The 13,667-nt window shown below is 27.6% G+C and overlaps 1 protein-coding gene across 1 annotated transcript; it reads left to right on the top strand.

Moving 5' to 3' along the window:
* The first annotated feature begins 3,217 nt into the window (after nt 1-3,217).
* On the top strand, nt 3,218-5,002 carry LOC120773427. Its single transcript, XM_040102308.1, has one exon. The coding sequence runs from the start codon at nt 3,433-3,435 to the stop codon at nt 4,765-4,767; it is 1,335 nt and encodes a 444-aa protein (XP_039958242.1). The 5' UTR covers nt 3,218-3,432; the 3' UTR covers nt 4,768-5,002.
* Nucleotides 5,003-13,667: the final 8,665 nt, after the last annotated feature.

Raw genomic sequence — 13,667 nt, forward strand, 5'->3', positions numbered from 1 at the left:
ATGTATGTATACCAAATGTAGCACTTTGCAGCGCCACTCCACGGCGTTTGACTTATGCCGCCTGTCGACGCCGCGTTTTCATCATAATTGTGCCACTAATCGGATTAATAAAAAATATAGATTTATTTACAGTGTCTACAGGATACAAATAAAAATCAAATTAGTGGTCAGATGAGTGTGTGTGTTGCCAAAGGCATGTGACTGGGTTGAGCTTAAGGGGAAGAAGTGTGTGTGAACGACGGCTGTTTGCTGTTTTAGCACAAGTTAACTGATTTTTTAGTGATATTTTGTAGGATATAAAATTCTGTGCTGCTGTGTGCTTATACATACATACATACATATGTATATAGTTTTTGGACACGTGTTGGTTTACGTTGTCTGTAGCAACACGTGGCGAAAACCGCTAACTTGTGCTAGTCTTTTTAAAAATTATTATTAAATATTGCTTATAAAAAATGATACATTTTAAAACGGTAAATAATTTTTTATTAGCTAATGCATTAAAAATTGCTATCTCCTAGCCAATTTTTTGAAAAAACAAATAGTAAAAATTGCGTAAACTTTTTTATGTTTTTTTTTTTAATTTCGCTTTTATATAAACTTATTTTAGTTATTTCGCTTATAATCAAATATAACTATATTTACAGCAAAAGAAAAATTTTTGAAATAAATTCTTTATAAAAAATATACAAACTTATTTTACGATTTTTTTTTAATTCATATGCAAACGTCAGGAGATTTGAAAATTGGCGTTTTTTTCGATATTATGTCAATGTAAGGAGAAAAAATAAATATTATAAATTTCGCCAAAGCAACAAATTTATTACAAGATAAAAAAAACATAAAAACGTTTACATAAATTTTGAGGTTATGTCGAAAAAGTTTGTATATTGCCATATAATGTTTTTCTATAGGACTCGTAGTTTTGACGGAAATTGAGATAAACCGTTTTTAACCCTTAAATATTCAGAAGGGGTTTTCTTTTTCCGAATTTAGGTCGCCAGTAAATTATGTTTCCTTTAATATTTGCAATTTTATCTTTCGGTGCCGATGGGTTTCAACCTACTTTTAATTTCTTGCTTAAGTATCATTTCCAAAGGCTTCTGCGTTAGTATAAAAATCAATACCTGAAAATTAAAATTTCTATTAATTTCCATTAATAAACATGCATATTTATTTAACTATGATTTTTCAAAAACAACCTTATCTCATTTCAAAAATAATTCCAAAAACAACCTTATCTAATTTCAAAACACTTTCGAAAATTTGTTATCGCCAACATAATTTTGACCCACTTATGGCTAATCCACAACAGCAGTGCTATCAGCGTTTACGAACACGCCTCCACAACCGTCAAACTTACTCTAGGCGCGCATACAATGACCTAACCTCACTTTGTTGCCCACAGTCGTGCTAATCTGGAAGCTGTTATCAACTTTGTCCTTCACTTATCGCAAGCTGCCTTACTATTAGTTTTAAGTCGTTTGCCTTTTCATTGCCTTCTTTTTTTTGCGTTTCCTCTGATTTGTGTGCACTCAGTCGTATTATCCTTACAATTATTAATTTTTATATGTCCTTATCGCTTTACCGCCTAACGTCTGGCACGTGTTAATTAACCCGCCGCTGCTGGTTTCACTCCAACAACTGTTATTGTTTGGGCAGAGACTTGCAGCAACCCTTGTAGGCCTTATGTTAACAGTTATGCGCTTAGCGCTCGTGCGGAAGGCGTGACTTGACTGTGGAGACGGATTTGTCACAAGTTCTTTTGCCTTTTACTTGCAAACTTTGTTTCTTTTCCTTTATTAAAAGCTACTGGTACAATCAATACCTTCTGGGTTACTTGACTTTTATCAGTCGCTAATAAAAAATCGGGAAAAAAATCTTTCTTTCTTACATTTTTTATTCGTGTAGTATAGATTCTTTGTATTAGAAGCGAAAAGTGTTGTTCATGGGTGATTAAAACCTTGAAATGCTGATAATTTTCTGCCTAAGCTTCAATGAAACTTTGATTCGCTGCTGGCACGGATCGCTTGTGCCTCAACGTGACTTTATGTAGCAGATGTGCATGTACATATGTATATTTGATGATATTGTGGGTCTACGTGACTCACTGCTTGTGTTTCGAAAGGCTTTGCGCTAGAACAAGAGAGAGCTGTCGTTGAGGTGAAAATATGTCAAGAGATGTTGTAGCAAGCACCTCATACTGAATCATTGCTGAGGTTTCAAGGTCACTCATATTGATGTCAAGGCTCATCAAGTTTCGAGATCACATTTAATGTTTGTATTTCAAAAGGCCTAACGCTAGAACAAGAGAGAGCTGACGTTGAGGTAGAAATATGTCAAGAGATGTCGTAGCAAGCACCTCATACTGTTCTGTCTTACAAATTTCAGGGTCGCTCATGTTGCCGTGAAGCTTTGACTCAAGACATGCCATCGCATCTTCGATATCGAGGTTCCTGAGTTAATGACAGCTACGGTGTCAACTTATTGGCTGGGATTATCTTACTACGGATCTTTCGAACACATTCTGATATATGTCAACGTATCAAAAGTAGTTTAGAAAACTAACGCAACCTGGTATTTTAGATTACATAGACTCATACGGGTCTGGATCTGATAAAAACCAAAGGAAACTTATATTTCGATATGATTATTTTCGGATCGTTTGATTTTAACTTTGAAAGCATTAGATTTAGTTTTTCCCTTCCTTAAACACAACTAATATTTCTAGTATACCAAAATATACCCAAATCAGAATCTAATCTCATCTCAGCACTTCACACAGTAGTAAATTAATAAATAAAATCAAATAATTGTGCTAAAGTCAAATACTTAGTGCGAATTCGATAAGCCTATCGGCGATCACTTCATGGCGGAGAATGTAGGCAACAAAGTGCAAACAATAATTTTATTAATATCAGCAACAACTACGATTACAGTGGGAAATGAAAGTGTTGTAGACTAATAAAATTAAAACTAATAAAAAGAAAAAAAAAAAACAAAAACAAACCTAATGAACACAATGTTCTACATGAAAATATATATATGTTAGCCGCTGAACCGGCAACTGCTGGTGGTTGTGCGTTAGGGTTTCGGCGAGGGGAGCGTTACGGCGCCGCGTAGCACGCCACCAAGTCACAAATAAGCACAGCAAAAAGTAAAAACAAACTTGTCGTTAGCTCCACAGCTGTTGCCTGCCTCCATCGCCAGTTGTGCGGCGGCACTTTAGCGAATACGCGCTGATCTCCAGCGTCAGTTGTGCGAATTAGGTCGATCGAGACGGTTGCTTTACGGAAAGCACATAAAGTAAACACTGCTAATATTGAGGTACAAAGTAACGTGCGCGTGAGAACTATTGACGCGTACACGCAGATTACGAAACACAAAGTTGCACTCAGAAGCACGCAAATAGCTTTAGCTAGAAGCGAAGTGATGTATTTAGTCGCTGGTATATTTGGCGGTATCGCCGCTCTACTGCTCTTCGCTGCGCTCATAATTGTTGTGTTGCGTTTGAAATCACAACTGATCTTTGACATCTACCCCGCAAAGGGCCTCTTCTATCAACTGAAGTATGTAATTGCCTTGGTGTTGGTGCGTCGACTGCGTCACCGTGTCTACCACACCAAGGACGAGCTGAACTCACCCGAATTTCTGGCACAAATTGATCGCCCACAATCGTTGAGCGATAATCCACAGAGTTACGATGTGGTTTCTTTCATGGGCGCCAATGGGCGTGGCGAAAAGCTGTTCCTGACCTTGGAGCGTCGCCGACGTGGCGTGTTGAAAGCTTGCATTTATCTCTATCTACCCGAGTTGGGCTTGTATTGCACGCCAAAATTGCCAGACATGCTGCACTTCACAACGGATGGCACACGCGAGAACGACGAGTTCAAAGGTTGCGGTTTCCATGTGTATCCCGAATCATCGATGCGTGAATGGCGTATACGTTATGAAGGCGAGTTACGTCCCGAGTCCGCTACCGGCAAGTGTCTATCTGTGCACATGAACTTGCAGTTCACAACACAAGCGCCATTTTTCTACCATAATCGTGATCTCAGCTCCGCGGTCATTGCGGATTCGGTGGCGCGCGAGGCATGGAATGACGCATTCTATAATTTGCTCAAACATGTGCCCGAAATGGTTGAGAAACGTACACACTACGAGCAAAGTGGACGCCTGATGGGTGAGGTTCAGCTAGCCGGCCGCAGTTTTGAACTGCAATTGAGCGGTTTTCGCGATCACAGTTTCGGCACCGAACGTTGTCTATCCAATATCAATCGCTATGTATATGTTGCACTTTTTCTGTCGGACGGCACCAGCTTGATGATCGGCAATCTCAGTCAGCCATCCTTCTTTCTCTCGTCCCTCAAAGTGGGTTACGTCTGCACGCAGACGGGCGTTTATGAACCGATAACCAGTTGCAATTTTGAGCTTTACTCTTATGGCGAGAAGGGCACACCGCCGCGTCATAAGAATTTCATTGTAAAGACCGCAAAATCAAAGTATTTCGTGCAAATTGAGGAGCAGCAGTCGTCGGTGCGCTATGTGGGCGCCGATTGGGTTGCGAAAATCTACAACCAGTTTGTGGCTTGTACCGTCAACGGTATTAAAGGACAAGGTATCACCGAGTATTTATATAGAAATAAAGATGGCGAACGTCCGGAAGCGGTAAATGCAACAGATCCCGAGTGGTTTAGACGTGTGAAGAGCTTTGAACGGAGTTTAAGTAAATGCGAAGAGGATGAGAGCGAGGTCTTCTTCTTCTGAGCTTTGACGAGGTTCAAGCGGCTTTTAAGTCGTTAAAGTATAGCTCTAAGTGCCCATTTTGTGGTGTAGAAATATTTTTTGTGCCGGCACAATATTCAAACAAGGACTGAAGATACTTTAATTAAGATTTTATCGTGATATTTAAATTACTGGGTGGTACTGTTATTTATAATGCGAATTACATGTAGTACATATTTTATTCTAAGAAATAAAAGGTTTTAATAAAACAACTTCACACCAATTTCTCTCTCTATCGCCAATCGCGGTAAAGGTTTCATAATTATGGAATCGTAAGTTGATGGAAAGTTTAATTTTGTAGACTCATGATTTCTGTAGAGTCCTGTCGATTATTTATTCCTGTTTATTGCAAGGGTTAGGAAAATCTTCATCCTCGTTTGCGATAAGGGTAGTTTTTTGGTCAGAAATCATGTTATCTGTTAGATGTCAATTCGAAGGACATCTGAGATTTGTAAATTCTGTGCTCAAGTGAACGTGAAAGTGCTTGTCCCAACTAGCGTTAGTTTTCTGAAGGTTTTAAAATCAAAATCTTCTAAATGAGTTGAACTTTTAGAGATTCCATGGAGCTCTTATTTGACTCCATTTGATAAATAATGAAATAGTGGTTCCCAGTGCTATCTCTAACTATTTTCTGCAACCGAAACGAGTCTACTTTTTTAGACTAACATTGCTGATGTCACGAAATCTCTCCTTAAAGATGGGAAGGTTTGTTTGGTACTACAAAACCTCTCACTGAGGCATTATCGTTGTCTATATGCTATTATAGTCTCAGTATTCCAACAAAAAGACAATATATTAAGTCCTTAGCGTGGATTAAATATCAAGGCTTCCAACTTATTTGCTATTTCAGAGTATCTTTGGACGCGATCTCTGCCAGCATCAGCTAGATTTGCTTATGCTTCTTATTGGATTTCCTTGACGCCCTCACCTTCCGTATTCTACATATTTTCCTTGAATGAAATAGCTGTAAATCTTATAGTTTACAACACAAATTTTTCATTGATTTCTTATTATCGCACCAGTTTTAGTTCTTGATTTATTTTCTCGATAGAGAATTCCCAATGACGTAGACCACTGACAGGGATTTATGGCTAATGCTTTGTTGGATAATCACACAGTTGATTGATAAGGCAATTTTACGAACAATAATGCCAAAATCCGGCAAAAAAACTCAAATACAACTGATAAAGCTCAAAACCCATATGCCCAAGCTTTCGGCCCGAAATAAGTGCATTCAGGTCCAGTCTGCTCGTAAGGTTTTTACTTTACATTTGAAACACATTTTGCTTGATAATCGCATAGTCATTTGGTAGCCATGGGTTTCTCCACATTGTAAATCAATATATGTATTTCTAAAATCAATACTGATTACCTTTGCTTATCAATTAAAAAAAAAATAATTGACGCTAGATTAGCCGGTGAGATTAATGATTATGCAGGTGCAGTTAATATATCAATATATGTGGACGTTCGGTAGCAAAAAACAGTTTTATAAAGAAGTTTTTTTCTAACACAACTTTGTTTACTGTCAAGGTGTCACCCTTTCATTCATTTACTGACGTATAAATTGCAATTTAAATAATAATATTGATAATTGCTTACTTCTTCAATTATTGCTGTTTGCTTTTCACTTTGTTTAGTAGTTGCAGCTATTATTTATATATTTGAATAATTGTTCACTATATACTTATGGTTATATATAGCATTTATTTTCCGGGTTACCTAATGAGTTTAATTCTAAACTTATTGCATTATTCATTTTAATGAATAAATGCATTTGAATGCATAAATCATGTATTTAAACCCTTTTGCTTGTCATTTTCCTTGATATAAACTTAATTGATTAGCAGGTTGAGAATTAGAGTGCTTTTCAAATGAGTTAAACGAAAAACTTATCAAAATATGTATTCAGAAACAAAATATCGCTCCGAAAATTTTCACGCGTTCTTTTCTAACCAAGAAGCTGCTCATTTGTCGGAACGGCCGATATTGGACCACTATAGCATATAGCTGCATACAAGCTGAACAATCGGAATAAAGTGCTTGTATGGAAAACGTTTTCATTTGATCATATATCTTCACAAAATTTGACATGAGTTATTGCTTAAGGCAATGCTGCTGTCTCCGAGAAAATTGTTTGGATCGGTTCACTATAGCATTTAGTCGTCATACAAACTGACCGACCAAATTCTTGTAAGGAATCATTTGTGTTTGTGAAGGGTATTGTAGGGTGCAACCGAAGCTAATGTTTTTTCTTATCTTCAAAAGAACCCAACAAAAGTAAAACTACATTGATATTAGAGTTGCTACAAATATTTAGAAGATTAAATAAAAATATTAGACTTTTTTGCATATATGAAATTTATTTTCTTTTAATTCTGTCTCTATGCGTTTATATAAATCATAAATATAAATATTTTAAATATTTCATATTCCGAATATTTTGTTATTGTTTATGAGCTTGCATTTTTTAACTGATCAAATCAAAATTATATTTTGCTAAGAATTTTTAATTTTAATATTTTTATTTAATACATTTTTTTATAGGAATGTTGCTACGAATGGTGTGTGTTATATATTTATATATGTATGGCATATATACAAATTTTATATTTAATATATGTATATAATTATAAATATTTCATAATATTCATCTTTCGGGTATTATTATTAATTTTACCTAAAAATAATATTTTTCTTGAACTATTATAATTTTAATATACTTTTATATGATTTTACGCTTAGCTTAATTACAGATTTTATTTTTTATTTAATTTTAAAATATTTATGCAAATTTATAATACGTCAATTAGTTAATTTATTTTTTTAATTATAAAATGTTTATTTAAATTTAATTTATTATTTTGTTATTTACTTTTATGTTATTTTATATACATATGCATGTATGTACATCTAAAATATTTTATAATTTATAATAACTTATGTAAAAAAAATATATTTCATTCAGAATTTAATTTTTTCTTTTATAATTTTAGTTTTGTAAATTAAAATAAATTTAAGTAGTTATTTCATTTTGTTTTACATGATTATTCTTTATAACTTTTATTGTTTTTAATTTGTTTAAATTACCTAATTTTACATTTTATTTTTAAATTATTTTTTATCACTTAGTTTTAATTCTGTGAAATTTATTTTATAACTTTTATAAATTTTTAATTTGAAATTTTCGGTAATTTAAAATTAAATTAAACTAATTAATATAATTATACTTTTTCATTATTATTATTTTGTTTTTAATTATAGTTTGGTACATTAAATTAAATAATAAATTATAAAAAATTATTATTTCATTTTGCTTTACATTTTATTTTGATTTTTTAAAAATTTTCTTGTTTTTTAATTGTTTTAATTATTTAATTTTATTTTTTCATTTTGCTGTTATTTTACATAAATGCTTTATATAAATATTTTTTTTTTTTTAATTTTTTAATACATATTTCATAATCTTTTTTGTTTATGCCTTTTTCTTATTTTAAATATTTGTAAATAAAAATTAAAGTTTTTATTAAATTAAGTTTTTAATTAAAATAAATTATTATGAGTTATTAATTTATTTTTGTTAAATTAAGGATTTTAATTTACAAAAATTTAAATTAAAAAAATTTAAATTAATTAATTAAACAAATTGAAAAGAATAAAATTTATAAAAATTAACAACTAAAATTTTAATAATAATAGATGTAATAGAAAAATTTAAATATTTGCAAATTAAAATTAATAAATTTTATCAAATTAAGATTTAAATGAAATTAAATTATTACGATTCATTAAATTAGTTTTAATAAACCAAAAATTTTAATTTACAAAAATGTAAAACCGACAAAAAACATAATTAATGTATTAAATTAAATTTAATTTCATTTTTCTTTTTAACTTTTTTATTTTTATATTTGAGGTATTTTATTTTTTATTTTAATTTTTTAATTTTAAAATATTACCTTTCTTTTTATTTTTTGAGTTTTTGAATTATTTGTAAATTAAAATTTAATTTAACTAATTTATTTTGTTTAACATTTTTAGTTTTATGTTCTTTAACTTTTATTGTTCTTAATAATAAATCATATCAATTTAATTTTTTTTTTGATTTTCATGTTATTTCATTCATTTATGTACATGTATACATATTATATATATTTTTTTATTTATAAATATTTTTTTATTTTTTCTTTTTGTTTTAATTCATTTAAATTTTTGAATAACAAAAAAAAATAATTTTACAATTACTAGTCTATTTTTTTAATTTAAATTTTTTAATAAGGTTCTTGCTTTTAATTTGCTTTAATTATTTAATTTCTTACTTTTACATACATATACATATATGTATATTTTATTTAATTTAAATTTTTTTTCTTTGAATTTTATTTTAATTTAATGTTTTATTGCAATTAATTTAATTCATGTTAACTAAATAATATTTTTACGTTATTTATAATTATTTTCTTTTAAATTTATTAATTTAATTTAAAAAATTAGTAATAAAATTAATTTAATTATTAATATATAATCGATTTTTTATAATTATAAAACTATAAAATATTTTTATTTATTAATTTTTGTATATATTACTCATAATGCAGGCGATTTAAACTATATTTCTGGTAATATATATTATTTTATATTTTTCACACACACACTTACTATAAAATTATAGCTTACATTGAGAGGTTAGTAAACATGTTTTTCTAAGAATTTTTTTTTTATTTTTGGCCATTAGTGAGATTTCTTATACTAATACAATTAATTCTAAATTATTTCTAAATATATGTGTATATGTACATATATATTTTGACATATAACTTATTTTCTAAAATTATGGAATGCTTATATTCCATTTTTTAAGCATTAATTTTTTTATTATTTTTTTTTTTTTAATTTTTTTCTTATAGTTTTGGCTTTTAGATTTCAAAGCTGCATATACATACATACTTATATACATATGTACATATGTACATCTAAAAAAAAATATTATACCGTTGGACATCGAGTTCTTACCCGTTAATGCTTTAAATGTTTGAGATCAGTTTTCATAGCAATACAATATTAGCCATAATTTGATTACAAAAAAAAAAATACAAAAATTTTAAATTTAAATTTTTTAATATTTTTAATTTAATAACCCATTTTTTAAATTTTTGGAATTTTTTTACATAATAAAATTCTAAATTTCTTAACGACACACCCTCTAACTGCATACACATGTATATTAAGTATATTAAAAATATTTTTGCATAGCATTCTTCAGAAAACTATCTCAATGCGCCGTTGTTTTTTTAGTAATCATAATCTATGAAACTATTTTGCACTGAAAATAGCTGTAAATTAAACATTAATACATACAAACATATTTTTATATATTTTTACGCAAATTTCAATATTTTTGTTTGTAATTTGCCTTCGTATTTTTCTGCTCATATATTTGTTTTTGTTTTTATGTTTCTTTATTCCGGCTCATTTGACTTTACTGTCAAGTTCTTATCACAAAATTTTTACGTAAATATTTCAAAAGCGTCAATTGACTTTAATTGCCTCCTCAAATACTTTTTAATTTGTTTTTAATGCCCGTATTATGATTTTGCCATATAAATATGGTTTTTCGCAAAATAATTTTTTGGCAAATAATTAAAAAAAAATAAAACAGATTTTTAATCTCAAATTTACAATTAAAAATAAAAAAAGATTTATGAAACAATTAAGAGACCAAAATTTTTTATATTTTTAAATGTTGGCATAAAAAATTTTAAAAAAGTTTTGAATAATAATTAAAACTATAAAATTAAAAAAAAAATTAATTTAATTAATTAATTTTGTGATAATTTAGTGAAACATAGTTGTTTGCAAAATTATTTACAAATAAAAAAATGTATGAAATAATTAAGAGACCAAAAATTTAATTTTTTTAAATTTAGGAATAAAAAAATTTTAAATAAAAATTAAAACTATAAAATCCAAAAAAGAAATAAATTTTATTGAAAAAAATATAATTTTTAAAATTAAATTTACTTAAAAAAATAAAAATAAAATTAAAGTTTACATAAAAATTAATTTAAAAAATTAAATTTTATAAAAAAATATTAAATTTAATTTTTAAAAATAACAACAAAATTTAGTTTTTTTTTTAATTTGAGGAAAGAAAATGTTAAAATTTTTAAAATAAAAATTAAAATTATAAATGAAAATAATATGAAATAAATGTTTGTGTTCAGAAATTGAAAATTTAATTTTTAATTTATTTATTATTATTATCATTAATTTTTTCAATTAGAAACCCTGAATTTAATATAATTAAATTAAATAGATTGTAATTTTCTGTATTTTTATTTCATTTTTTTAATTTCCTTTCTTATTAAATTTATTATAATTGCATAGTTACATACATACATACATATGTATGTCTTGTTTACAACTATTTTTATTTTTTTTTATTTTTTATTTAATTTTTTTAATATTTTTAGAAATAATTTTTTTATTAAATTCAATATTTTTATATTTGATATAATATATTTTATATTTTAATTTTTTTTTAAATATTTTAACAAGTTTTAAATATTTGTATTTGAGGGTTTTTTCTTTATTTTTTTGGTTGAATTTTAATTTTTATTATTTCGATATTTATAATAATTATTTTTTTATGTTATTTTTTATTAAATTTTATGTTTTCATAATTTATGTCTTTTAACAATATTTTTTAAATATATCTTATTTCGAATATCATTTTCAAATATTTTTATTTAATGTTTTTTTTACTTTCATTTTTTTACTTTTATTTATTTTTTTTAATTTTATAAATTTATTTTTATGTTCAACGTTTCATTATTTTGAATTTTTTCAAATTTTAACAAGTTTTAAATATTTGTATTTGAGGGTTTTTTCTTTATTTTTTTGGTTGAATTTTAATTTTTATTATTTCGATATTTGTCATAATTATTTTTTTTAATTTTATAATTTTGTTTTTATTACATTTAACATTTTTTTATTTTATGATGACTTAAGTCAAATTTACTATTAATTTGAAATTTATCTAATTTTTTTAATTTCAATTTTTAAATTTAATATTTTTATATGTTGTGCTAATTTAAGTCATTATTTTGAAATCTTTTTTTTATTTAAAATTTCATTGTTTTATTTAGGATTTTTGTATATTATTTAGTTGATATTATTTTTATAATTTTATATTTTAATTTTTCTTATTTTTAATTTAGTTTCCATTGCCACTTTTGATGTTATTTTTTGATTAAATTGTATATATTTATATTTCATCATAATTTATTTCCTCATATATTTTTTTACTTATTGCCACTCAGTCACGCACACTCGCTAAATGAACGCCCCTACTAAGTCATTAGTGGATGCTAATAGCCTGAGACACTGCCTCTCAAACAATATTCTCTGCATGTTGTTTACTGTCTTGCTACTGTTTACTCAATAATTCTAATTATACATTTTTTTGTTGTTATGCCTTACCCCCTAGCACCTTTTATTATTTATTTTATTTTTTTGCGTTTTGTTTTACACGTTTTTTGCTCGTCGCTTGCGTATGTGACTCGTTTGGCTGTGTATTTGCACTTTGGACCCGAGCGCTATATTTATTAAGCATTAACCGGCACGCCAGCCGCTGGCAAGATGCCGCGCAGCTGACATACACACACATACTTATTATGTTATTGTTATTAACGCATACACACAAACATTTGGGTTTTTTTATTGTTTAACTATTAATTTTGTATTGCAATTGTTGTTATTGCTGTGTTGTTGTTGATCTGTTGAAATGCAGATCCGTTTGTGAGCGTTGATTAAAATGTTAAACGTCAATATGTTGCAGTTGTTGGTGTCTTTTTTTATTATTGTTATTATTTTTTGATGCTTTAGGGCGGTTTGTTTGAATGTTTAGGAAAATTGCAAGCTATTTAAGGCTTATATACAGCTTTTGTTATGTATTTTACTCCAAAAAGCATTTAACTTGAAATTTTAAAATTTTGAAAAGAATTTCTTTTGTTAAAGAATTTCAAAAACGTTGAATTTATGATTTTTTAACAAGAAATTTGCTTTTTTAATGAATTGAACATTAAAAATAACATAACTCCATATTTCTGTATTTTGAAATTTCAAAAATTTTGAATTCATGATTTTCCTCAACAACTTTTTAAGGAATAAGAAAAAGTCTACTTTTGTTAAAAAATTTCACATTAAGAAGGACGTAAATTCATATTTTTTATATCTTCAAGTCTCATAATTTATGATGTTTTTAACAATAGAATTTCGAAATTTCAAAAATTTTGGAATTACATATGATTTTTAACAAGTCTGCTTCTGTTAAAATTTCAAAAACTTTGAATCTGCGATTTATTAACAAGAAACCGGTTTTTTTTTTAAGAATTTGACATTAAAAATAACATAAGTGCATTTTTCTAAATTCTGAAATTCCTAAAATTTTAAATTCATATTTTCTTTAGCTATTTTTGTGAGGAATTTCTCATTTAAAAGGACATAACTAAATATTTTTGAATTAATATATTTCGAATTCGAAAAAAAAAATTTTAAAATATTTTTTCAAAAGTTTTCTGCTAGTTCTTTTGAAATTTCCTACTTTCTCTTTTCCTTTTAATTCCAAGCATTTTTTCGAAATTTCAAACATACTTATTACATACTGTTTTCGAACACCCCTCATTTTTTAGAATCTTAGTGGCGTGCCTTCGTACCTATTTTTTTAACTCATACACATTCTCTATTATTTCCATACTTTTCAAATATTTATTTATTTATTGAGACATTTCTGTTTGTGTATAAAATATTGTATTACAGTTTGGATATCAGTTCGAATATTTGTAAATTTTAGCTTCAGGCGTTTACCGTTAAATATGAGT

Source organism: Bactrocera tryoni, chromosome 4 (genome assembly GCF_016617805.1).
Source record: "Bactrocera tryoni isolate S06 chromosome 4, CSIRO_BtryS06_freeze2, whole genome shotgun sequence".
Lineage (NCBI taxonomy): Eukaryota > Metazoa > Arthropoda > Insecta > Diptera > Tephritidae > Bactrocera > Bactrocera tryoni.

Excerpts from the sequence above, each read along its gene's own strand:
- LOC120773427 (XM_040102308.1), top strand. The coding sequence starts at position 3,433 with ATGTATTTAGTCGCTGGTATATTTGGCGGTATCGCCGCTCTACTGCTC.